This window comes from Nyctereutes procyonoides, unplaced genomic scaffold (assembly GCF_905146905.1).
Source record: "Nyctereutes procyonoides isolate TBG_1078 unplaced genomic scaffold, NYPRO_anot_genome, whole genome shotgun sequence".
In the NCBI taxonomy this organism is placed as follows: domain Eukaryota; kingdom Metazoa; phylum Chordata; class Mammalia; order Carnivora; family Canidae; genus Nyctereutes; species Nyctereutes procyonoides.
The window spans coordinates 12,040,336-12,064,573 of NW_026575024.1; the positions used below are offsets into that span (position 1 = coordinate 12,040,336).

Consider the following 24,238-nt stretch of genomic DNA (forward strand, 5'->3'; position numbering starts at 1 on the left):
TGCAGGGAGCCTGATGTGGGACTCGATCCCCCGTCTCCAGGATTAGGCCCTGGGCTGAAGGCAGGTGCCAAACCGCTGAGCCGCCTGGGCTACCCAATTCTTCCCCTTTAAATGAGAGCTTTTGAGGTTGCTTTCTTTCTCTTGGAATGGAATTCTGCAGCGTTCAGAAATGTTTAGAGAATTTTATGGCAGATTTTGTTTCACACTAGACCTTTTGCTTCACACTAAACCTATAACAGGTTGTTTTAAATTGTAAACTTTTGGTGACAGATCTTTGTGGCTAACATGTTTCTGGTATAGTTTTTGGCATGAGCTTTTCCTTAAATAAAACCTCATTAAAATCAAGGTTTAGCATTATGCTGTTCCAAGAAGTGTAATTTATGAGTTAGAGATTGAACTCTGAGAAGACATGTTATTTGCTATCCTTATTTTTGCCTGACGTTTTATTATGAAAAATTTTAAATATATAACAAAGCCTAAAGAGTGTTAGTGTATGCCTGTATATCTACCACCTGTTTTCTGCCATTGACATTTTACCACACTTGTTTTATCATGTCTGTTCATTTGTCTGTCTCTTTGAATTCATTAATTCATTTTCTTTTTTAGTACATTTCAAAATAAATTGCAGCATCAGGACACTAAATACTTGAGCACACATAGCCACCACAGTGAATTTTAAATTGAGGCAGCCCTGTAAGGTGTCTCTGGATCTTTAAAAGCCAAGGGTTTTGATGATTTTTGTTTCCAGATTTGCTTAGGCTCCAGAACTTTTTGCTTTTTTTAAAGAAATGTTTAATGAATTTTTTGCACCAAGGTGTGCTTATGTATTAGTCAAGTATTACAAAGCTTGAATAATGTTGGCCAAATCCTTTGTTCTCACATACTAAGGAGATAATAGGATTACAAATATATAGCTACGTTGATCTTAACAAATAACGCTAGGTGGTTGGTTTGGATATCTGTTTTGCTGACAATTTAATGCTCTGAACTAGAAAACCTTACCAAAGAAAATTATTTATTATTTTAAAAAAATGGTAAAATGAGCAAATTATTGAGAGAGCTTAATTTTTTAAATATATACATTCCCATAGTAGTGAATAAGGTTGATGTAAAAGTGATCTATGTCACCACATAAGAGCAGGTAGAAACAAATTCTCTGCAGACTTAGTTATATTTTCTGGAATTATACAAGTTTGTTTATTTGTTGAAGGAGTATATTCAGGGGGCCCCTTCAAAGTATATTTACTGAAAGCAAAAAAGGTAGGAAAATCTATCCAAGAAAGTATTTGCTTTCGATTAAAAATTAGTCTTCTGAATATTAAATTTGTAGCCCATCTGCTTCTGTTTAATCTGGAATCTAATTTGGGGGAGAAGTGTGATGACTTTGTGAGTTTATAACAGTAATGGGAGCAAACCAGGCTATTTTATTATAATATGATACACAGGTCATAATTGTTCTGAAAGGTTTTTGTTAATGTCTACCAGACTACAAAGTCTAAAAAAATTTAAGTGCCCTGAGGTCTTTGCCTAAATAAAAAGGATTGTTCATTAGATTGTCTCTATATTTGATGTAGTTTTAGAATTGGTTGCGCAGTGAGTGGGTTGATTTTAGTCAGCATGTTCTCTGTTCCCATTTAAAATGTTTTTTACAAGTGGTGTGTAGCTATAAGTTTATATTTATAGATGTTTATGTGGCTGAGGACAGGATTAGTAAATTTGCTGGATAATAATACTTGCTACTATTTATTGAGCTCTTAACCATGTGGTAGGTAGGTTAGGATTACAGGGTGAGGGTTATTTGATGCAGGAAAGGGATCTGAAGGGTCAGATTGAATTTATCTAATAATATAAAAGCTGCTGTTCATCGAGCTCTTCCTTGGTGCTAAAAGTTGAAGTAGATGATTTATGTTGTATTTCTGATACTTGAAAACGTCTTTGCGGACATCAGTTCTAGTAGCTGCAGATACTGAGGCCTGTCTGGGAGGCCAGGTAACTGGAGTGAGGTCTTCAGCTGTTTTCACTGAACCACACTTCATCTCTAATTATGCTCGGGTGCTTTTTGTTTAGGACAGTTGTTTTCTTGTGTGTCACCAGTGCTTCATCATAGCTAGGATGATTTTTGTTCACTAGAACTTCAGACCAATTTGACAAAAAGTCTGTTTCAGTAATACTCAGTTTTTAAAATGAACTCTATTCGTCATTCCCTTGAAATGGACTTATAGTTTACTTTTGTTTGTTGTGATAGATTGCTACAGTCACATTAAACTAAAACTTGTAAGTTGATTCAGAGGTTTGTGGGGTGCAGGGAACTACTTAGAAGTAAATGGGGAAGAAGAGGAGGTTTCATTAACCTGTGTGTTGTAGGAGGCTCTCCTCTAAATTATTGCTATAATCCTTCATGAAGTTCGTTAAAAATGATTTATGAACTATAGACAAGGTTGTTGCTAAGAAAATTAGTTTCCTTAGAATTATAATATTCCTATTGGATAAGCATTAACTAAATTTCCACTTAACTTTATAGGCCTTGGTGATTGTTTCCCTCTTTGCCTTCCAGCCCTAACATCCCTTTCCTTGCTGATGGTATTGGGAATATTTCGTGTAACTTTCTGTTTAGTATTGAACTGCCTCCTTAACAGTTTCTTTTTTACTTTCTTTGAATCAATGATCTGCATAGGAAGCCTCTTTAGTTCTCCACCCAGGCAATAGTCCTCTCTTAATGGCTAGTTTTAAAAGGCAGATCAATGAAATTAAACCTGCCTGTTAGATTTGAGGTTTTCATGAGATGGTGTGTGTTTCCGTTCTGTTTTATAACCTCAACTGAGGTGACCATGTAGCCTGTAATGACATACGTGTATCTCATTAATCACGAAAAGGTGTTGGAAATGTGTCTTGTCTGGGGATGAAGTGAGCACATGTTGCTTCTTAAATTGTCTATGTTGGCTCCCCTCAGGCACAAGCTTTTTGATCTAACTAGATCTTGTCTGATTCTCTCACAGTTTTGCTTTTTGAAGTCCATGCTTTCTATAGATTAAAATTAACTGAGGCATGAATTTTCTACTCTTGCAGATTCCACCCTGATACAAACAAGGCCATTGTCTGCTGATGCCATTGTGATTTTGTACAAAATGCTAGGCAGTCCTTTCCTCTGTCAGAAAGAAGATAATTTATATGTAATGATAAGACTGATTATGCTTAGAGGCTTATGTTCTTTGTTGCACAATTTAGCCAACCTGTGCTCATTGAAGCTCTATGACCCTTCACCTAGATGACAGTTAAATAGAAATAGAGTTAGGTAAATAATTCCCTTTTTATTTGTAGTATAGGGAACCTTTACAGTCTGGAACATTTAGGGTATGACTATTGCTGGGTACTGATTTCCCTGTTAAAAGAATTTACTTATTTAGGCACCAAACATAAAAAAAGAATAAGTTTTTTTTTTTATAAAGTTCTTTCTAATTCTGCAGGGTTTTTTTTTCTTTCTTAAATAGCATGTTTTGAACAAGTATGAGTTACAATATATCCTAAGAAAGCGATATTTAACAGCTAACTTTGGTATGGAGTATCATACTTTACAGGTATTTCACCTCTATTACAAGTTAATCCACCCAAGCAGTACACAGTTATTATTTTATTAATCATATGAAATTGATGGTGGTCACCTCGTTTAATATATTAAAAGGTTGAAGCCTCTTTTTTTTTTAATTTTTATTTATTTATGATAGTCACACACAGAGAGAGAGAGAGAGAGGCAGAGACATAGGCAGAGGGAGGAGCAGGCTCCATGCACCGGGAGCCCGTCGTGGGATTCGATCCTGGGTCTCCAGGATCGCGCCCTGGGCCAAAGGCAGGCGGTAAACCGCTGCGCCACCCAGGGATCCCTGAAGCCTCTTTTTTTTAAAGATTGATTGATTGATTGATTGATTGATTCATGATAGACACAGAGAGAGAGAGGCAGAGACAAAGGCAGAGAGAGAAGCAGGCCCCACGCTGGGAGCCCGACGCAGGACTCAATCCCAGGACTCCAGGATTGCACCCTGGGCCAAAGGCAGGCGCTAAACCTCTGAGCCACCCAGGGATCCCTGAAGCCTCTTAACATATTAAATGAAGCATTTATTATTCAGCTCAACACCAGAGTTGGGACCCAAACACATCTCTAGCCAAGACTCCTCAGTCATACCCGCACAGCCCTGTTCTGTTTGCCTTTACCCTAAATCAGCATCTTGCAGCCAAAGGGTCTTTTTGTCCTTACATGTCTTTAGTTGCGAGATAATGTGTATTATAAATGATTTGTTATTATGAATTAAAATGCCACTGTGAATTATTTCTTTAAATTTGTGTCAGGTTCAAAGTTATTCCTGTATAAACATGAATTCCACAATTCATGGGACCGTATCTTATTTGTGCACTTCCTTCTCTCCAGTGCCTAGAATACTGCCTGCAGATAGGTGTTCAGTAATTATTTGTTGAGTGAATAAAGCAGTGAATGTAATTCACTCTTTTGCATTCTAGTATGTTTTCTTGAGTGGGAAAGTAAGGGAGTTGGGCTTAACCCCCAGTTTCTCTTCTCTAACACTGCTTGGAGAAAGTAAGTGCCATGTAGCTACACTGGTCATAATCATGATGGTTTCGGATCATCATTTGAAAGTAGTTAGGGGATTTCAAAAACTGAGTTTGCTCACAGGAGTGTGAATGTATAGAGTGTCAGCTATCCTTGTCTTGTGTGAAGATGTCTGAAATCCAGATGGTTGCAAGCTGCTGTATTTCTCCCCCCACCCCCTCCTTTTTCCTCTGCTGTAAAGTTGTTGGCGGTTGTTCTTACTGTTGTCATTGTCTGACTCTAGCAGCTCCCTTTTCCCATTCTTATTTATTTATGTATTTCTAATTTTTTAAACTTCTGGGTTGGGCTGAAAAAACTTAGATACCCAAACCTACCATAATTGTTCCTCACAGATGGGCTTAAATTGAGGGGCACCCCTAAGAGTAGAAGACATGGGCTCTCCTAGGTGGTCTTAGAGATTTGTAAGGGCTGCTCAGAGGCTTTTTCCAGTTTCCACTCCTGCTAGTATTGTGAATGGGTGAGGTTATGGAGCGGCAGGCCTCTAGATTGGAAAGTTATTAGTATAGCATACTATTTGCAAAAAGAACTTGAATTGTTTAAAATACTGTAAAACAAATCAGTTTATTTTATTTCCGAAATTAATTTTTTTAAATTTTTATTTATTTATGATAGTCAGAGAGAGAGAGAGAGAGAGAGAGAGAGAGAGAGAGAGGCAGAGACATAGGCAGAGGGAGAAGCAGGCTCCATGCACCGGGAGCCCGACGTGGGATTTGATCCCAGGTCTCCAGGATCGCGCCCTGGGCCAAAGGCAGGTGCTAAACCGCTGCGCCACCCAGGGATCCCTATTTCCGAAATTATTTTGATAGTGAACAGCTACTTTTATCCTTTGTTAAGTCACAGTAGCAGTGAGAAATTGAAATGAGTGAAATTCCTTTATGTTGTAAAAATGCAAAAGGTATCTCAAGGTAAGGAATTGTCTTTGTACTAACTACAGTTGACCTGTGAACCACATGGGTTTGAACTGCATGTGTCCATTTATGTGCGGATTTTTAAAATAAATACAGAACAGTATTGTATATGTATTTTCTCTTTATGACTTTGTTAATCTTTTCTTTAGCTTTAGCTTTATTGGACAAATACTGTATATGATACATATAACATAAAACATGTGTTAATCATCTTAATGTTATGGGTAAGGCTTCTGGTTAACAGCTAAGCTATAGGTGCTTAAGTCTTTGGGGAGTGAAAAGTTATACGTGGATTTTTGACTGTGTAGAGTGGGGAGTTGGCATCCCAACCCCTGTGTTGTTCAAGGATCACTTGTACTACCTTTTAAAAAAAGAAGATACTTCTAGATAAATCTGATCTGAGAGTTTGAGAATGAAACTCTTATGTCACCTGATATCCAGTTCTAAAGAATGATTATGGTTTGGATTTATTAGTGATAATGCGCTTTTTGTATTTTGGAATTTAATATAAGAATGTTTTTGTACAAAGTGTGTTTTTCTGAATTTTCCCGTGCAGTTGTATTTTCATGACCAAGTATATGGTAAGGGCATTTATGAATAAAATATTTAGCTGGTAGTGAAAAGTGGGGGGGGGACCTCATGAGTTTAAAAACTAAGCTTGTGTGATCAGACGGTGTATGATGCCCAGTTTCTTTCCTTAAAATTAGTTTCGAGATATTCACCGCTCTCTTATTGTCATGTCTCCACAAAGTACCCAGTTTGCAGGCAGTTGTGTCTTTTGTGGATTCTACAGGGTGCTGCTTCAAGCCATGAAATCATGCTTTCATCTACTTGTGGATTTTAGGTTTCCCCCAAACTTGAGCAATATATGTCTTTGTTTTCAGAAATGATCTACTCTAGTAAATTATTATTGTTTCTTATTTTCTAGGAGTTTCCTAACCACATAACCTCTTAGAACTGAACCAAAACAGCATTACTCCTGGAGCACCTCTTTTTAAGGTACACATAAAATTTGACTGTGTAATTTCAGGCCTGTTGATAACCTGTAATATTTTTGAATTTTTGAATGATCTGTATGGAAAATGACTTTTATTTCTGGCTGTAATGTTAGAGAAACAGAAGAAATTGTATGCAGTCTGAATTTCTTTTTACTCTTGAGATTTAATTAGAAAGTAACTGCAGGGAAGATTGTTGGCAAGAATGTGAAACCCTTTAGCCAGCACTGCCATGTACTTTAAATGTCGAGACGTGAAAATTGGCCACTAAAGTTGTCATTAGACATAACTTGGTTGGTAAGCATCCTGTTCATAGCAGCTTTTGTAGATTGTCTTTGATTTCTCAGGTTATTTATGTAAAACTTGGTTTTCAAACTTGTGGAGAGTATCCAACATTGTTTTCTGTCATGAGATAGGGCTATGAATTAAGTTCCATTTACTGCTGGCTCCTTCTGATCGTCTAGACCAAAAGCTTTGTAAGAGTTGAGGATTTTAGTTTTATATCAAGGCACTGCAAAATATACCGCATCTGTTAATACTGCCTTGTATTTTAGCCCTTAACCTCTTAGAGCTGGAAGTATAGAATCATACCATATCACTGGTAGTGATTAGTGGACAAGTCAAACCCAACTTTCTTTGGGAATGAGGAAATTGAAGCATAAGGAAATCAGAGGAGTTGTACCAGGCTCAGTGAATGGATTTACACTCCGTTTATTTAATGCTTTTCTTTTCAAAGGACTGAACTGTTACCATGCTTCAGGATTTCTTCATTATTTTAGCTCCAATTGCTACAGCTACCAAATTTCCTGTTAGAAAGTGTTCTGGGGAAACTGAGGCATGGGACAGTGGGTTGCCAAGAGTTGGATGGATAATTGCTATCTTAATTTGGGAGTAGAACTGAAAGCCACAACTCAGAAGTTTGATCTGATTTAACATTATTGGTTGCTACTTAGCAGCAAGGCTGGTTTCTTAGAAACTGGGTCTTGGCTCTGGTCTGTTTTGCATGAAGATGATGGTAAATGCAGTCGAGTTTCTAGGTAAATGGCACATAGTTACAGAATACAATTTCCCTTTTCTGAAAGAAAAAGCCAGTTAACTGTTATGTTGAACTAAGCCCCTTATTTAAGAATAGGTCACACAGTACTACTCTGAAAAATCTCCAGCAGATCATGAATAGTTATTCATTTTGGTTGGTTTAAGACATTTGTCTATGTTTTTATAAGTTTAGATATTAAAAACATTTCCATGTTTGTAAAAAATAGTATGTTTGACTTTAGTTATTTTTAAGAGCTCCTCCTAGGGAATGCAAGTAGGGAGCTTGATGAGGTTTCAAAGCTAGAAAAGAAGGTGAGGTTTGCGGCTCGTTAGGCTACAGAGGTAAAGTTTTTCTCACTTTAGTGTTTAGTTTGGTATGATGGTTTTTCCAGGATGAACAATTAAGAATGAATTCTCTTTTATGAAGTGTTTCTTTAAATGGACCACCCAGTGGTTACATTTGTGTGGAAAGAAAATCCTCCATTGCCCACTTGGCACCCAGCCAAGTGTGAGACAGGGGCCACATTCAGTCACTTGGATGCAAAGATCTTGAACAGCCTGGGTTGTTTCCAGGCATTATTTTTGGTTGATTTTATTGTCTTGCAAGTGATTGTGCCTCCTCAGGGCTACTTGTCCTGTCTTACTTTTGACCGTCAAGTACATAGTGGTCTTTTTGTTTTGTTTTTCCCTCTGTCTTAAGTAGTTTGGTCATATTTCTTTTAAAGAATCTTTTTATTATTGAGTAATTTGATATATGGCTGGCTGTTGGATATTATTTGCTTGACACTGCCTTTGTTATTTAGAAATGGTTATGTAGGAGTATAGGTAGGAATATAGTGATTGCCATGTTTGTGTATTTGTGGCTGCCCTGCCTACAGGTGTTTGGATAATGTTTGGAGTCAATGAATTGGTATTCTGGGATCAGAGCCCGGATGGTGGATGCTGGTAGGGGGTGAGAAGGTAGGGAGGTGTCATGGTGGTTGTGGGGGTGGGGTGAGTTATTTGGAGAAAACGTAAAAACCACATTGCAGCTGGAAAGATGTGTCCAAAAAGGATCTTAGAAATAACTGTTGGATGTAAAGGAATGATGGGGGCATTTTAGGTGTATTTCAAGACTATTGTAGGAAAAGTAGTTTATTCCTTAACTTTTTAATTGTTGGTGACAAAGTTTCTCTGAGGGTGGAGCCTCTCAAAACCTAAAGAGAACAAGATTAATAGATTTACAGTTGGTTGCGTAAAGATCTCTTTTTGTGTCTTTGAGGAAAAATTTAAATTTAAGGTTTTTTCTGACACTTGAGAATGTACAATTTGCCGTATAAGGGTTTACATGTAGTAAATGTTTAATAAATTTTTGTCTAATATTGAATGAATATACTGTCCAAAAATTTTTGTTCATACAGCTAATGCTTTATGGTGGCAAGGGACTGGAGTACTCTTGTGTCTGTGTACCCATACTGCATAAGATTTTATGGAGGACTTTGAAGGGAGAGACTTTTGGTAAAATGTTTATGGCTAAAAGTATGTCCAGAATTGAGGTGATTTCTTTTTTTCTTCTCTTCTCTTCTCTCTTCTCTCTTCCGAACACATCTTGTTTGGAAATGTCACTTATTGCAAAGGGGAATGATGTATTGAACACAAAACTATAGCTACTTCATTATAAGTCATGTATTACTCAAATTAAATATTAAAATTAAATTATATTAATATTAAATTAAATATTAAAAGTGATGTTTTTCTGTAATTGGTGAAGTAGTTGTTTCATATTAAGTGATTTAACAGTCTTAGTTGAAAGTGAGTAAGACTAAGCACTCTTGTGATAGTTCTGTAAGCTATTTCTAGAAGGATTTGTCTTCTTGTATATTAAACAATTCACTCAGATGGTGCACTCATTATGGCCTGGTCTTGGTAGATCACTGCTGAGTAAGGAATTTGCATTTGTGCCTCATCACTTTTTTTTTTAATTTTTTAAATTTTTATTTATTTATGATAATCACAGAGAGAGAGACACAGGCAGAGGGAGAAGCAGGCTCCATGCACCGGGAGCCCGACGTGGGATTCGATCCTGGGTCTCCAGGATCGCGCCCTGGGCCAAAGGCAGGCGCCAAACTGCTGCGCCACCCGGGGATCCCCCCTTTTTTTTTTATTTTAATTTTTTAAATTTTTATTTATTTATGATAATCACAGAGAGAGAGAGAGGCCTCATCACTTTTTTTTTTCTTTTTTGGAAAAAGAGAGGGGGCATGCTACCGGGGAGAGGGAGAATCCCAAGCAAGCTCCATGCCCAGTGCAAAGACGACTCCCATCTGACGATCCTGAGATCACAACCTAAGCTGAAATCAGGAGTCAGATGCTCATCCAACGGAGTCACCCAGAGGCCCCTGTGCCTGATCACTTTTTAACATATTATGTATAATTTAAAAAAATGTTTAGGGGTGCCCAGGTGGCTCGGTCAGTTAAACATCCAACTCTTGATTTCAGCTCAGGTCTAGATCTCAGGGTCATGAGTTGGAGCCCCACATTGGGCTCCATGCTGGGCATGGAAAATACTTAAAAAAAAAAAATGCTTTTGTAGAGTTCATATGCCCACATTCCCCTTCCCACAGCCCATTAAAGAATATGTGACATGGGACGCCTGGATGGCTCAGTAGTTGAGCGTCTGCCTTCAGCTCAGGGTGTGATCCCGGAGTCCCAGGATCAAGTCCCATATTGGGCTCCCTGCATGGAGCCTGCTTCTCCCTCTGTCTGTGTTTCTGCCTGTCTCTCATGAATAAATAAATTCTTTAAAAAAAAAAAGTGACACTTGATAAACAGAAGCTGATAGCCAAGGTGAGACTCTTTATTTTTATGAGATTTTTGTGTCACCAAGCCAAACTTGGGACTTGGAATTATGAGTCTTTAAAAAAAAAAAAAAGGTATTTGTAACTCTATCCTGTTGCCACTCCCTGTGTTCTAGTGCTTATATATGCTAGATAATAAGGGTTTGAGAATAAAATGAACGTGTTTTCCTGAGTTGGTGTCTAAGCTCTTCTAAGAGAAACCAGAAGATTAAGGGCCTCGTCTGTGCTGGAGCCAGGAGGCAGGAAAATAGGAGCACAACACAGGCTTAAAGGTGCTTCCAGCGCCAAGGAAAGCTGGAATCTGTGTTTTCAGTTTTCAGCCTAATTTTACTGTGTATAAAACATTGTTCTTATATAGGAAGACTGACAAATCACTTTAATCTCTTCGGAGTCCCTAATTTATTTGGTGGAAAGTAATCCTTAGAGATAGGCTCAAAAGAAAAGACAAGTTTTAATGTAAGGATTTAATCTTTAGGACAGAATAGTACCATTGAGCGACAGGTGCTAAATTTGTACAGAAGTAGGATCTCCAGAATTCCGTGATTCCCCTGAATGCTGCTGTGAATTCTATAAATAGCAGTAGTGAAATGCTTTATTTATTGTTCTAGTTAATGTGGGTAAATAATATATTTTACCCCATTTATCTATGTTAGCTGCCTGACTCCTCTTTGGGAGAGGAGCATCTGTTTGGGTAAAATATTAGCCTTAATTTTTTAGTGTTTTGAGATGAAAAGGGGATTTTCTGTTCCTAAGAATATAAACTACTTATTAAATTAGTGAGATTTTATTTTGTGGGTTAGTGTACTCTTGTACTCCAAACAGCATCCTTGGCCCCTCTGTCCACTAGATACAAGTAAGTCCTCAGTCCTTCTATTGCAACAGCCAAATAATGTATCCAGATATTGTAAGATATCTTTGGAGAACTGAATTGTCCCTTTTTAGAACCATTGCATTAGATTCTCTTTCCAAGCTTGAAGACACATAGAAGTGTTCATGTGCTAATGAGTACTGTTTGTCCAATTTTAGTATTGGTCATGGTGGAAATTAGAAATTTGTAAAAGTATCCAGCCTTATTAGGATTTTAGAAAATTTTTATTTGCAGTTTGGACTACTTGTTTTAACCAGTTGTTACATAGACACAACTCCAAGTGAACTTAAGGTAACATTTATGGGGCAGTCTTAAAGGCCATTTGTTCCCTTTTTCAACTTCTAGAAAATCTGTGTATTTATGTCTGTTACTGGAGATGCTGGCTGTAGGCCTGCTGTAGGCAGCATTAGCCAAAAAAGGTCTCTTTGGGCCCCACCCTTTCTAAATTTAGTCCATTCATTCAGCCTCATACTCTCAGAGCAACACAGGACAGAATTAGGTTGCTGTTTCTTGGATGCAGGTAGGCTCTGGAGCACTTTGTTTTTGAATTGTTTTTTGACTTGTGACTAGTGGTTGATAGTATGAAGTTGTGAGTACAGTATAAGTGAAAAAAAATTTTTTTTTGGTAGAAAAATGCCCTCAAGACAGAGTTTAGAAAGAGAGGGGGAAGAAGGGAGAAGGGTTTGGGGGGCTTTGAGAGAGAAATCTCTTTTGGCAGGTGAAGGAAATCAAAATGATGAAACAAAATCCTAGCTGATTTCTGGATGGTTCTGGACTTGTTTCTTGGATATTGGCAACTTGTGTGGCAGGAGAGTTATCTAGTCTTTTTTTTTTTTTAAGTTTATTTTTTAAATTTTATTTATTCATGAGAGACACACAGAGAGAGACAGAGACACAGGCAGAGGGAGAAGCAAGCTCCCTGTGGGGAGCCCAATACAGGACTCAATCCCAGGACCCTCGGATCATGACCTAAACCAAAGGCAGACAGACGCTTAACCACTGAGCCACCACCCACGTGCCCCGAGAGTTGTCTAGTCTTTACTGGATCTCCTCTGTTCCTTTGTTCTGACTCCAAAAGTAAACAAGGAATAACTGCATTATGGACGATTTTGGTGAATAAGATGATGCTTCTGTCTCTATATCCAAAGTCATGTTTGACCTGAGGTGTTGGGGTTCTTTTTAGTTTTATAGTTCTTTTTGCTCTCATCAAGAGAGAATGTGCCAGAATTCCTCAAGTTACCTAATTGCTCTGATTGTTCATCTCTTTCCAAAGGTCCAGCTTTAATTAAAAATTATTTTGAGACTTTAAAAAAAACTAAAGTAACCATTACTTTGTGATAGAAATTCTGATTTATTTGCTGGTTTCTGTTTTGGTTAGCTTTTCTACTCGTTGTTGTTACTGGTTATTTTGGGGTACTTTTGGCTCACTTAAACACGTTCATCTATTTGAATGGTGGCCATGACTGTAAGCAGAACAGTCCTTACCTTTGACTTATAAAGAAATTTAAATGTATTCAGAAATAATGCCTTTGGAACTTAGAAGATGAAGTAGACCATTTCCTCTGCTTCCTGGGTTCCACTCCCATCCACACTAGTGAAATTGCTAGTCTGAAATCTGTTCCTCTCTTTTTCATCTTCTCCACCTTTGCTTTTAATCATACAAACATTATAGAATGTTCTTTACTATTCAAATAATTTCTCAGGATCTTGCATGTTGGTGTAGATGCAAGTTTTATTTGGGGTCTGTAACTAATGAGACCATCTCAAACCTCATAGGAAAAAGATCTTTTATTGTCATAAGGAAAAAGAAACAGTAGAAGTAAGAAATTCCTGTCTTTCTTCAGTCAGCTTAAAGGAAAACTGTAAGGGTGCCAGCCTGAGCACGTGGCCCTTCAGTGGAAGCAGTGTGTACATTCACAAACTAATGGTCTTAGGAACCAAGTGTGCTTTCAGCTTCTGATAATTTTGAGACCAGAAATCTATACCGTATCCCATATAGTATGGAAAGCGTCTCCGTACTTTTTTTTTTTTTTTTAGTTTTTTTTTTCCTTTTTTTCCCCCACATTTTTTTAATTAGACATTTTGAATACAGGCTGTAGTTTGTAATTCTTAATTTTCAACAATGAATGTCATTAAACCCTACTGGTGCTCTTTATAAAATAAACATGCAGAGCATATGGGTATTGCGAGTCATTTAAAAGCACTGTCAGAAAGTCACAAGGCCAGGAACTTCACTGTGTACCGAGGGGAACACACTTCTAATACATCAGCATAGCTACAGGCTCAGTGGGACTATTTTCATTCTTGAGTAGGTGACACCAATTTTGACTGAATATTGGCAATTACATATCTCCTCTATAATTTACCTTTTTATTTTCTTTCCCTTACAACTTTTAGGTAGAACTTTAGACTTCATAGCACTGAATTAACCTGCACTGAAAGCTGTTTACCTGCAGTTGTTCACTTTTGTTGAAAGTGACCATGTCTCAAGTTCAAGTGCAAGTTCAGAACCCATCTGCTGCTCTCTCAGGGAGCCAAATACTGAACAAGAACCAGTCTCTCCTCTCACAGCCTTTGATGAGTATTCCTTCTACTACTAGCTCTCTGCCCTCTGAAAATGCAGGTAGACCTATTCAAAACTCTGCTTTACCCTCTGCATCTATTACACCCACCAGTGCAGCTGCAGGTAAGCGTATGAATCCAAGTGTCTTCTTTTTCAAATGTTTTCTTAGCCTGTTTTTTGATCTGATAAGTAGATTGCAGATGTAGGGAGCTCTCACATTACCTTCCAGAAGCAGAAGAAAGTATTAACACCCACACTTCTTTGTTCCAGATGTAAAACACTTGGTTGTATACTGGGTTGACGGAGGCCTGAGTTGACAGACCATTTCAAAGTGTAAGAAAGGGAATTGTAAACTAAACTATAAAACCTAACTTATTATAAAGTGGTGGCCAACAGAAAGGATTGAACAGTAAATACCACTCTGGATATGTTTTGTTGTATGGGAAAATTCTGCTTTTAAAATTATTTCCCAGAACTGACAAAGAATCTTTGTATGTGAAAGCCCCTGTTTTAGATGTGTATAAAGATTATATCCCAAGCAAGGGAGCAGCCAGATTCACTGGAAAGCAAGAGAGTGCATTGGCATTTGTTAATTTTTATTTTGAACAAGTAAGTTTGAGATTCCAGACGTAGTTTAGAAGTCACAGTGAGGACCAATTAAAAATTGATCCAAAGAAGCAGAGATTTTTGAAGAGGAAATAAGTTTAGAAGCATTTAAATCTGTTAGGAAAATAAAAATGAACTAAGTGTGCTCATTGATGGAGCACCTGGCCGGCTCAGTCTGAATAGCATGTGACCCTTGATATTGGGGTTATAAGTTCAAGCCCCACATTGGGTTTAGAGATTATGTTTTTAAAAATTTATAAATAAATCTGCTCATTGATGAGAAAAGATTTGAAACCCCTGAAAAATAAACAATTCTGAAAACAATATTCTGCTTTCCAACCTTTCCCCAAAGTGGCAAAACCAATTAAATGGGGTGCCAGCATGGGTGTCTCCATAGCAGAGTCACCTTCTAACAAATTCTTTCAACCCCTTGTGCCTGACAGTTTCCCTTGCATTTCCTCCTTCATTTCTCATTTCCTTCACTTTATAAATGTGTTCTTAGAGTGTTGGCTCGTCCCTCTCTCAGCTGCACAGCATCTGTCACACTACCTCTAGGCTTCCTTGGACTGGCTCACCGGAGAGCAATCTTGACTTGTCATCATACCCAATAGATTCAGGATTCAGTTTTCCCCAAATTTGCCATTGGAGACCATCTTCAAAGGAAATGTCACAGACTGTTTCAGTCCTCTGGGATTTACTGCTTTTTTCTTCTAATGTGATCTTACATCTACATCCTACTGACTTGTAAAACTCCCGCCTCCAAGGCTGTTTTATTTTACTTGTATAATTCTCAGAAGTAGATAAGATCTGAGGATGGCAGCTTCTGGAGATAAGACTAGGGGTGCCCCTGGAACGAGAAGTTAGCCATGTGGGAAACGACAGTCGTTGTTTGAGAAATGGCATTGGCACGTTGAGTTTTGTGCAATAACCGACAGGGTCCGGCTGACAGCTGTTGTGGTAACCAGTGTGTCTGTGCTCACAAGACCTCTGTGTAATTCCCGTGGTTGGTTATAATAACAGTGCTTCATCTGATTTCAAATCTTGCTTGCTGCCATGGTTTAGTTATTCCCCCTGACCTCAGTTCTCTCTCTTGGGAAGACACACTTTCCTAGGTTCCCTGGCTTCAGCCGGTTCAGAGAAGACCCCAGCTGTGTCTTCAAGCAGGCGCCACCATGTGGTTTGCAGTTGTGCATCACACTGCTGCTCTGAATCCTTAGACCTTCTGCTTTCCCTCTTTTTTCATGTCCCCGGGAGAGCAGCAGTCCTGTATACTGCTGGTTGACTTCATTGCTCTTACGTTATTTTTCAGTTCCTTCTAGCATGGCACACCCCAAAGAGAAAACCCCAATGTGTCTTGTGAATGAGTTAGCCCGTTTCAACAAGATTCAGCCTGAGTATAAGCTTTTGCGTGAGCAAGGTCCAGCTCACTGTAAGGTAAATATTGTCCATACTGCTTGTGCATTTATAACCCACCAGGAATGTTTTCTGTCTTTTTATGCTGTTCCAAGTGGTGCTGTGATGCAGAATACATGCTTTCCAGTCACTGAGGCTATCTTCAAGAGATGCAAAAGTAGAGATTTTGGCAATTCGCTTCTCTTCATCCTTGCAGAATGGGTCAAAGAAAAGACATGCTTCTTTTTGGGATATGTGGCTTTTAAAACTCCAGTTAGTGTGTGATTGTCTTTAGGATTCTGAATAGAGACAATTCCCAAGCACCTGTGAATGATTTCCTGTGAGTTTTCCAGGCTCTGGGCCTCCTGGCTACAGCCTGCTCTGGCTCCTTTCCTGCTTCCTTGCATGTGTACCTTAGACTGGGCAGGGAGAGGGGAACAGGAAATCCATTTTGCCACTTGTTAGCAATCCAGGTAAAAGGTTTGAAGATGAGAGGTAGAAATTAGTCTCAAAGTGAGTCCTTTGGATTGTCTCTGATTTCACTTATCCTTGTCTTTCCCCATATCTTAGAGAATGGAAGACTGACTGTAATTTAAATGTTTACTATTTGTTATTCAGGAACTCAGTCTTTGAAGCTTGCTTGATATCTGTACTAATGTAAATCTTGGAACTTAAATGTGTGCATATCTGGTTTTATCTTTGCAGCTGCAGTGTGAGAGAGGGTATGGTATCAGAGAAAAGGAATTGGGCCTCTATTTCCGATCCTAGCTTTGCAGTAAAGAGAATATAATTAAGGATGAGTTATTGGTCTCTTTATGCCTCATTTTTCTTGACATGCAAACCTCAAACCTTGAATGATAACAAGTTTTTTTTCATTTGACTAAAAGTAATATCAGCGGCAATCCTAAATAGGAACCATAGTGTAGTTAGGTGAGTCGCCTTTGGTGTCAGACAGATCTGGGTTTAAATCTCAGTTTCTTCTAGCTATGTGACCTTGGGTAAACTACTACTTTTTTGAACCTTAGTCTCCTCATCTGTAAAATGGGGATAATACCTACCCAAATAGGTCTACTGTGAGAATTAAACGAGAGACTATGTATTAAAGTGTGGAGCACAATGCCTGGCAGTTAATAAGTCCTTCAGAAATGGTAGCTATTATGCATTTAAGAAACAGAAATTTGTACTCACATGAAGCGAGTTTTAACATTATTCTAAAGCATGATTATATTTGAAATGTTTCTTTACTTTTGGAAGGCAATTAGTGATTTTCTATAACTGTTCTATTTCTTCTACAGGATTTTTTTTGCAGACCTTAACTTTGGGATTCCCTTTATTGACTGTTTTTGGTATTTTTTGAAATACGTACTTTCTCACTTAAACTTTAGTGATACTGTAGATAATTTGGCTGTGTGTTCAATCTGTAACTGCCCTTTTTTTTTTTTTAACCTTAAAGTTATTCAAAGAGGAAAAGATATTCCCTCCTAGGTGACTATTGGACTCTTTAAAAAATCAGTGGTATGGTGTCATTTTAATTCTCTTGAAACCTAGATTTTAACCTCCACTACTGACCCTCCACACAGGAGGCAGCAGAGTGGCAACAACAGGAATGGGGAAGGTGCTGGAGAAAGGCAAGATTGTTGATGAAATTAACTCTTTGTTTCCTTAGCTTTTTTCCCCTTCAGTGTTCTTCTATGAAAGGATCATGAAATGCCTTGGAGAATTGCATAGCACTGTAGGCTCCTGCTGTTTTGCTGCTCAGGCCAGCCAGGGTTTTGAGTCCATGCTATCAGTGTTAAATTAGTAACCTTGTGATCTGCAGCATTAATTCAGAGGATCCCCTAATGGTTCCAGTGGGCTGAGGATTTTTAAATTTTTCCCAGTTAGTGGAAGCTATGCACTGAGGGAATCCTTAAGTTAAGACCTACAAGAAAAATCAGCTGTGAAGGCAAGTCACACCCATCCCTTTAGGCACCAAATTTCAATGATCTGGACATTTTCAAATGATGTAGATGCATTCACATCAGCGTTTCTCATGTAAATTATTTGTAAATGAAACAGAGTGATATCCAGTGATAAAAGCAGAAAAATAAAAGCTCCAGTTGGTCTTACTAAATTCCAAAGTAGTGAGTCTCCAACTTCCGCAGTGCGTCAGAATCACTAGGGGAGCTTATTAAAGATACACTTGCTCTGGTCTCCTCCTCCTGCTTCTTAGTCAAAATCCCTGGGCATGTGTATTTTACTAAGCTTCCTAGATGAGCACCAAAGTTAGGGAATCACTGTGGTATGATGGGTCGTGTTGTTTTGATGGAGTATTAATTTAGTTCTGATAGGATTAACATAACCTAATTTTAAGAAAGGAGTGTGTATTTGGGTTATCTTTATATTTAAAACAGAATAAAGAAGCTTGCCATTATCAGCTTTTGCTGAGGATAAAATTAGCTGTTTTGGATGCCTCCTTGAGTTGAGAAACGTTTCTAGATCTTTGCTTGGTGTGGATCAGATTTTCTCCTCAAAGAGGAGGCAGTGTCTGAGTAGTATAGTCTTAGGGAAGTAGAAGGCAGTGTTTTAGAGCCTGGCTGACATTCCTATATTTATTCAAGTTTTGGTCCTTCTCAGATTGTGTTTTCAGACAAGAGACCACAAACGCATGAGAACATCTTAATTTATATGAGATACTACTATGTTTTTAAATCAAGTTTGCTATATTTCTTCCATGAGAAGTAATTGGAAGACAATTTCTATTTGGAGGACTTCCAAATAATCGATGTTTAATATTTTAATATATAGGAAAATGTTTTCTTAATCTCTTTGTTTACCTCCATTTGTCAAAGCATAGTTTTGTCATAGAGTGCCGTTTAATGCTAGTCAATGATATGTATATCTTTTGGTGTTTATAAAAAACAAAAAATGGGGATGAAGGGATAAGTTGCCAAGATAATGACCAGGCCTTTTAAACCATGGCCATAAAAAATGTTCAAGGTCCAAGTGACATACTGTAGTCCACATCAGGTATCATGAATTGAGAGCTCACAATTTTCATTGTAGGTGTTTACAGTACAGCTAACACTTGGAGATCAGCACTGGGAAGCTGAAGGAACTAGTATTAAAAAAGCCCAGCACACAGCTGCTGCCAAAGCTTTGGAAGGAACAAAATTTCCTAAACCCATAGCCCGCCCTTTTCGTAGCGAAGGAAGGAATCCAGGTATTATGCGTGGGCCAAGACAGGTTCCTTTCAAAAGTGTGTTTAGAGGTACCCATTCAGTATGTATATGAATTCTTTCTTAACTAACGTGTTGATTTTGAAAGCACAGTTTCTACACTATCAGTGGCAAACGCTTACCTTTTCAGAATCCTTCCCCATACTCTAAAGCATTGGTTCCCAGGCTCTGGTCCCAAGGATCCACAGGAGGTCCTGAGGCGGAGGTGTGTGTCACCAAACAATTTCCAAGATTCCAGAAAAGCTTAGCACAAATACCTTTTGTTCCTTGATAAGGTTGTACAGATTGCCAAGAATGTAGGCTTTAGCTGGAATCACTTCAACCCAGGGTGGAAATACCAATTTTAACACGTTGATCAGAAACCCACATTGTCATACATGCCTCCTGATCATTAAACAGAAGGAGAAAATAACTTAAGTATTTATTACTCAAATACTATTAGTAGCTATTTCTTCAAATAAGGGACCCAAGCAGGGAGAAGAGTAACAGAGAAGAGCATCCGGTAAAAGCTTGGAAACCACTGACCTGCCACTGTGGGTGGGAGTGGCTGTTGTAGCCACATTACCTGTGAGTGGCTGTTTTAGCCACATTACCCGTCGGGCACACGAAGCCATCCCAGTCCCTTTGTACACAGGAAGAAATCCGGGAGATCTCAGCCATACCTTTCCTGTTGCTTTTAATTTCTTTGTGGTGTTTCGGATTCATTCTCCACTGCAGGTAAATTTTATGGGTCAAAACTGCTCTTAAGATGATTCAGGTTATACTTAAAGTGCAGTTGTATGAATCATAAAGAAAATTTCTTTTGTTTGAAAGAGAGAGGCTGGTTACTTCTATGACCCTCTGATTTTGCAAACCCAAAGATATTCTTATAAATTTGATTCGTGCACTAAATTTAGTCGAACCAGTAATGGGACAGAATCAAGTCATTTTTTATTTTCCTAAAGAGGCATTTTAAAGTGAATTTTTGTGTGCATTTAAGTTGAACTTTGCCATTGCTAGTGTTGTTCTGTGTTTGATGTGAAAGTGTTGTTTTCAAATGTGATTATGCACTGACATTATTCTTTCCAGCCTGGTTTTCCTTTTACATGTTTTTTAAAGGTTTATGAATTGGATGAACTGAGAGAAAAAAAATTGGAAAATAAACAGTGTGTATTTTCTACAATTGATAATTCTGAGATAACTCAAATTATACTGCTCTTATTTTTATGGAAACAGAACTAATTTTCCTAACAAGTACTCTCACAGGTCAAATCCCAATGTAAATATCAAGATTGGAAATATCTGAATATTTTGCAGCCCTCAACTTGAGTTCTCCAGATATAATTTACTTGCCTTCTCCTCAGTGATTCCACACCTTTCCTCATAGCACATATCCTGTTGTATAGTAGTTCTTTGAGAGTGTTTGTGTTCTTTGAATCCTCTGGGGCAAGAATTGTGTCCCTTAGCACAGGACTTTACATCCAGTTGGTATTTAATAAGTGCATCATTCTCTGAAATAGTATGCATAAACATATCTCTAAGTGTAAGCCAATAACCCAGCAAGTCAGTACTACCAGTTATATTGGCTAAGGATTCCCAAACAGTAAAATGATTTGGACAGTCACAAGGGATTTTTTTTTTTAACTGTGGGATTTGATGTGTATTGGAACTGCTTCTAATAACTGGAATGAGGGGCTTCCATAATGATAACATTTTGTGCTAGTTGTTGACCCTCTAATAGCTCTTATAGTGTATTTGATGGTGTTGACTATGTATTAATATCTAGAAATCACAGAGGATTTTTGGATTTCCTGACCTGATGCCTAGTGATGAAGTACTTAGATCCTTTCATGAAATGCATTATGAATCCAATTAGTAGAAAGCATGCTATTTTTTAATTTTATTTTATTTTAATGACCGTCATTCTCATGTCAGAAAACAACCAGTTCTCTGTTTTGGTTCTGTGTTGCAGAAAGCATAACCCCTACTGTAGAGCTAAATGCACTGTGCATGAAACTTGGAAAAAAACCAATGTATAAGCCTGTCGACCCTTACTCTCGGATGCAGTCCACCTATAACTACAACATGAGAGGAGGTGCTTATCCCCCGAGGTATGTGTCTTATTTTAAATATAAGTGAAAATATATCTCATTTTTGACATGGAAGAACAAAATCTGTAGATTGTGGAGCACATAATGATTTGGTCATCTTTAGGCTTGCCAAATGTTGAAGTCAGCTATAATTGTGCTGGTGCTTTTGGAACTGTGTCTTGATGCTCCTTTAACTCCTGTTGCTGGCAAGGACCTGAGCATATTCCTCACTAGCAGTGTGGCTATGCTTGGAGAAAATCTGGTTAAAGATCACCTTCCTAACCACTTTGTGTAACTGAGTCATATTTGAGCATGATTCCCACAACATCAAGATTCTTGGGGTGCCTGGGTGGCTCAGTTAAGCATCTTCCTTCAGCTCGGGTCAGATCCCACTGGGATTGAGACCACATCGGGCTCCCTACTCTCTGGGGAGCTGGCTTCTTCCTTCCCTCTGCTGCTGCTCCCCCTGCATTTGTTCTCTCTCTCTCTCTCTCTCTCTCTCTCTCTCTCTGTCAAATAAATAAATACAATTAAAAAAAAAACAGGACTCTCAGCATTCATAGATTTGTTGATTATTGTTTATTGGGTACTTTTTGATTTAGAACTTCTTTGCCTTGTAATAGCCTCGGAGTACAAATGCAGTAAAATACTAATTGAAATGCAAAAACATCATGTGTTAAAAACCTCCTGTTGGCAGTCATAAGACATTAGTGGATAGATTAATGATCAGAATGGAAGTCTTCCTATCCCTGCCTGACTTGATAGCGGCAAAGCCATTTAAAAAAATACAAGCTCTGAAATGTAAGAAGCCAGACTCTGCCAGGCTTTAGACTTGTTGGGGTTTCTAGAAATGAGGGTCCTTCCTAAAAAAACAAAAACACTTTGGTTACAAAATTCCTGGCCTTTTCTGGAGGTAGTCAGGTGTGGCTCTCAGATATGAGAACATAGAGCAAGTTTTCTACCTCAGCCAAAACCTAATTCATTTTAGATTTTGTGAATTTGGATTAGCATTATAGATTGAACTCCTATAATCTGTAAGCTAGTCCATTCTGTGAAACATAAGTTTGCTTGCTAAAGAGTATTTGCTCATTCTGTGTGCCACTTCTGATCCAGTGTAAGCCTTCAAAATCTGTGTGTATATTGATAAAGAGTCCTTATTAGCAAGCAAGCCCTGATGTGATGAGGACCTTTGATGAAGGAAAGACCCAGAATTTGCCAGACAAGGTGTATGAGAGACTTACTGATCTGAGACTGTAACTCTGCTAACCCCGTTTTTACTTTCAGGTACTTTTACCCATTTCCAGTACCACCTTTACTTTATCAAGTTGAGCTTTCTGTGGGAGGACAGCAGTTTAACGGGAAAGGCAAGACGAGGCAGGCTGCAAAACACGACGCCGCTGCGAAAGCCTTGCGGACCCTACAGAGCGAGCCCCCACCTGAGAGACCGGAGGGGAGGCGGCTGGGCGAGCAGGTGGGTGTGGAGAGGCATCCACTCTGGGGCTTTTTCTGAGAAGATGCATTGAGAGCTGTCCATAATGTTTGTTATTTGGTACCTTACCCCCCCTTAAAAAAAGTCATAGCAAGAATGTCGGATGCCTTCTTCTTTTTTCTGCGGTATAGTTTTGAGTGAAGTGAACTTGGTAGAAAGATTGACTCAGTTGAGTTGTGAAGCACATGTATGGATGAATTCTTTGGTGCAAAAGATTATGCTTGTCAGAATCTACTGTGATTTATGGTACCAGCTTAGAGAATTTTCTGAAGCCATTTTTGATCAGCTTCTCTTTGTTATATGAAAGTCCCTGTTATCTGTTGCTGCATAACCATTTCAAAACTTAGTGGCTTAACCACCTGTAAGCATTTATTTTGCTCATATATCTGCAATGTAGGCAAGGCTTGGCACAGGAGCTGGTCTCTGCTCGGCATAGCTTTGGCTAAGTGGCTCTGCAGGGGCTAGCGGATCCACTTTCAAGATGGCTCCCTCCCCTCACATGTCCAGAAGCTGGTGCTGGCCATCAGCTGAGAGCTCGGCAGGGGCTCTGGTCCGAAGATCTTCATTCCTCTCAGTTAACCTGTGCAGAGACTGTTTCCCATCCTCATGGTATGGGGTGCTGGGTTCTAAGAGTGAGTATCCTAGAAGACAGGAAAGGGAAGCAGCTTCCGGTTTTTAAGGGCTAGACCCAAAAGTCCCTCAGCATTGCTTCTGCCATATTCTATAGGTCAAGTAGGCACAGAGCCCAGATTCAAAAGGAGATACAGAACCTCCCTTTTTTCTTAATAGGTAAAATTCACACAACATAAATTCATAATTTTAACCATTTTAATAAGTGTATAGGTCAGTTGCTTTTATTACATTGACAATGTTAGGAACCCCGCTTCTGGATGAGAATAGTGTCAAAGAATTTGGGGGCTGGGTTTTTTGGGGGCCGGTTTTATCTCATGGTTGGAATAGGTTTTTAACTTCTTGAGACTAAATAGGAATGTAGGTTTTACGAAGTCAGTGACTGTTTTTCATTACAGTGTGTTTCCGTTTTCCAGTGTAATCACACATTTTAAAAACAGAGATCATCAGTTTCCAGGGTCCACTGGAGACCAGATAAAAGAAGGGACTGTAACTTAGAAGAGGAGGATTTCATGAAGTTAAAAGGATGAGCTTCTCACTGGTGAGATTTGTTAGAGGCAGTAGGTAGTGTAATCTGAGTCATTTTGGAATCTTTGCATTTTTTAACTTCACTTTGGTGCTAATGTAATTGGAGTCAGATGGAGTAGTTATTTCTCAGTTTTTTGTAGCCAGCAGTTGTTAAACGATTGCTGAACACTGGTATGTGGGTTGTCTGCTTCAGAACCACTTGAGAAGTTTAAAAAAAAAAAATTCCTTGGTCCAGCCCACATGATTCTAATAGGAGTCTCACTTTTGCTTTTTTTCCCCCTCTTTTTAAATTTTTTTTTTTATTTATTTATGATAGTCACAGAGAGAGAGAGAGAGAGGCAGAGACATAGGCAGAGGGAGAAGGAGGCTCCATGCACCGGGAGCCCGATGTGGGATTCGATCCCGGGTCTCCAGGATCGCGCCCTGGGCCAAAGGCAGGTGCCAAACCGCTGCGCCACCCAGGGATCCCCTTTTCCCCTCTT

At 38.7% G+C, this 24,238-nt stretch overlaps 1 protein-coding gene across 10 annotated transcripts in view; it reads left to right on the plus strand.

The window, feature by feature from the left end:
- STAU1 (staufen double-stranded RNA binding protein 1) overlaps positions 1–24,238 on the plus strand; it is a 55,043-nt gene that overhangs the window by 4,176 nt on the left and 26,629 nt on the right. For 2 of the 10 annotated variants that reach the window (XM_055301743.1, XM_055301751.1), the window contains exons 2-7: positions 6,455–6,525; positions 13,659–13,947; positions 15,740–15,864; positions 18,868–19,024; positions 20,992–21,130; positions 22,394–22,580. In XM_055301743.1, the coding sequence (XP_055157718.1) occupies positions 13,743–13,947; positions 15,740–15,864; positions 18,868–19,024; positions 20,992–21,130; positions 22,394–22,580 (813 nt within the window). In that variant the 5' untranslated portion in view covers positions 6,455–6,525; positions 13,659–13,742. Of the gene's footprint in view, positions 1–6,454; positions 6,526–13,658; positions 13,948–15,739; positions 15,865–18,867; positions 19,025–19,684; positions 19,758–20,991; positions 21,131–22,393; positions 22,581–24,238 lie in introns of those variants that run through there. The other 8 variants (XM_055301769.1, XM_055301779.1, XM_055301761.1 and 5 more) reach the window with 7 other exon arrangements.